This window comes from Pteropus alecto, unplaced genomic scaffold (assembly GCF_000325575.1).
Source record: "Pteropus alecto unplaced genomic scaffold, ASM32557v1 scaffold139, whole genome shotgun sequence".
Classification (NCBI taxonomy): domain Eukaryota; kingdom Metazoa; phylum Chordata; class Mammalia; order Chiroptera; family Pteropodidae; genus Pteropus; species Pteropus alecto.
In genome coordinates, this window is record NW_006443567.1 from 2,055,533 (window position 1) to 2,057,557 (window position 2,025).

A 2,025-nucleotide genomic window follows, 5' to 3' on the forward strand; every position below is an offset into this window, starting at 1 on the left:
GCCCCATGGGCACGGTGGTGAAGACCGAGCCCAGCTCACCGCCACCCGCCATCACATCGCACTCGCAGCGCGCGTGCCTTGGCGACCTGCGCGACATGATCAGCATGTACCTGCCACCCGGCGGGGACGCGGCTGACGCCGCCTCGCCGCTTCCTGGTGGCCGCCTGCACACCGTGCACCAACACTACCAGGGCGCCGGGACTGCCGTCAACGGAACGGTGCCGCTGACCCACATCTGAGCGCTGTCTTACGCTTTCCGCCCCTGAGCCCCTACCCTGCCCCGCACCCCCAAGTTGGGACGCCTTGTTGTTTAGCTTTGCTTGCCTGGGTCTGTTGCCTTGTACCGAGGATGGGGAGGACAGAAAGTTTTTCTGTAGCTGTCGGGTTTTGTACAAAAGCATAAAGGAGTCCGGAGCAGCGGATATGGGACTTTCTAGAGCTCGGCTACCCCATCCCTCCCCTTTCGTAGGCTGGTAATCGCTGTGATGTTTGCGAAAAAAAAAAAAAAAAAAAGAAGCCCCCCTCCTCTTGGGTTTTCTGGTTGCATTTGAAAATGTTGTCTCGTTAGTTTGCTGTTAGCCAAGGAATGAGTGAATGGAAGAAACGTACTCTCGGGTGGGGCTGGCCTGAGACCTGCAAAGTCCCCTCCCCCAGTCGCGTCGCATCTGTTTTCCTCGTGGTGTTTTGGCTGGCCGCGCAAAGTGGCGCGACAGCTAAGGCCAATGTTAATTTATAGCCAGGTGTGCGTGTGTCTCCCGCCTCGCTGCTCCTGGCTGGGGGACAGCTTGTCCAGTCCACATCTAAGCTGTTGCGTTGGTGATTTCTGCCGTGATCTGTTTGATATTTCGTCGCGCTTATGTTTTCGCATTTCGTTTGGGTGGTGGGGAAGGGGCTATTTTGTTTCAGGTTTTTCAAGGTTTTACTCTTAATTCTTAAATGACAGATCAATAAATTTTATAACCAACATAATGGAGTCCTGATAATTTGGGGGGCCTGAAATTTTAGGTGCGGACTGGGGAGGGGACCATTACTCGGTATTATAACCGCGTCCGCGTCTGGGGGCGGGGAGGCACCTGGAGGGGGGAAGGTGAGAGTGATCCGAAATGGTTTCCTTTTAATTATCTGTAATCCCACACGTGGTTGCTCCCGATATTTTCAACTAAAATTCTGGGGAGAAAGCGGTTTGTCTTCCCGGGAGCGGGCACAGTCTAGCTGAGGCGAACCGCCCCCCCCCCAGCCTCGCACTTGTTGATAGCGCTGAGCCGCTGCCGCTGAAACTGGCCACATAAGGGGCACCTTTACCTTTATGCACTGGGGCGGGAAGACACTTGAGCCGAGCTTGAAATATTTACAAAACGAAAACCCTTCGGAAATCTCAATTATCTTTTAAAAAATAAATGGGTTACAGCAATCCTTAGCAGAAAATAAGTACATTTCGACTGCGGTGGCAGAAGCGGCGGAGCCAGCATTCAACACTAGGTTTTTCAAAGTACACCTTACTTACATTTAAAAAGATCTCTAAAACTCCTCCGATGGCTTTTCCTTTTCGACTTGTCAACCCTGTCCACTTACATGTTTTCTAGAATAGGCGCCCTCTCATTCCAAGCCTCAAGCCCGCTTTCTACTCCTCCCCCACCAGCTTTACCCAATCCCTGACCCTTGGCCATTCCGCTGTGTCCCCCAAAAGGCCTTTCGTTTCGCGCCGGGCCACACGGCACCAGTGTATCTGTTTGGAGCCCAGGAAGAAAACAAATAGAACTAGTGTTTTTTTTTACCACCTCCTCAGCTGTTTGAGGTGATTTCCTTAATCCCTTTAATCCTGTTACCTCGCTATATCCCAGAATAACTAAACTAGGTTTTTCCAATAAGTTTGGACTGGTGCACTGTTTTTATTTTACCCCCCATCCACTCCTGACCACAGGTTTCTTTGCTGAGGTCTGCTAGGACTCTGGGCGACAGAATCTCCCGTAATTTAGTTTGAATTCCACATTCCCAACTGGCTTCTTTGTGCGGGCCAGCTATTCA

At 51.6% G+C, this 2,025-nt stretch overlaps 1 protein-coding gene across 1 annotated transcript in view; it reads left to right on the forward strand.

The window, feature by feature from the left end:
• SOX3 (SRY-box 3) overlaps positions 1 to 239 on the forward strand; it is a 2,532-nt gene extending 2,293 nt beyond the window's left edge. The window contains exon 4 of the mRNA XM_006924201.2: positions 4 to 239. Within this exon, the coding sequence (XP_006924263.2) occupies positions 4 to 239 (236 nt within the window). The remainder of the gene's footprint in view (positions 1 to 3) is intronic.
• Positions 240 to 2,025: the final 1,786 nt, after the last annotated feature.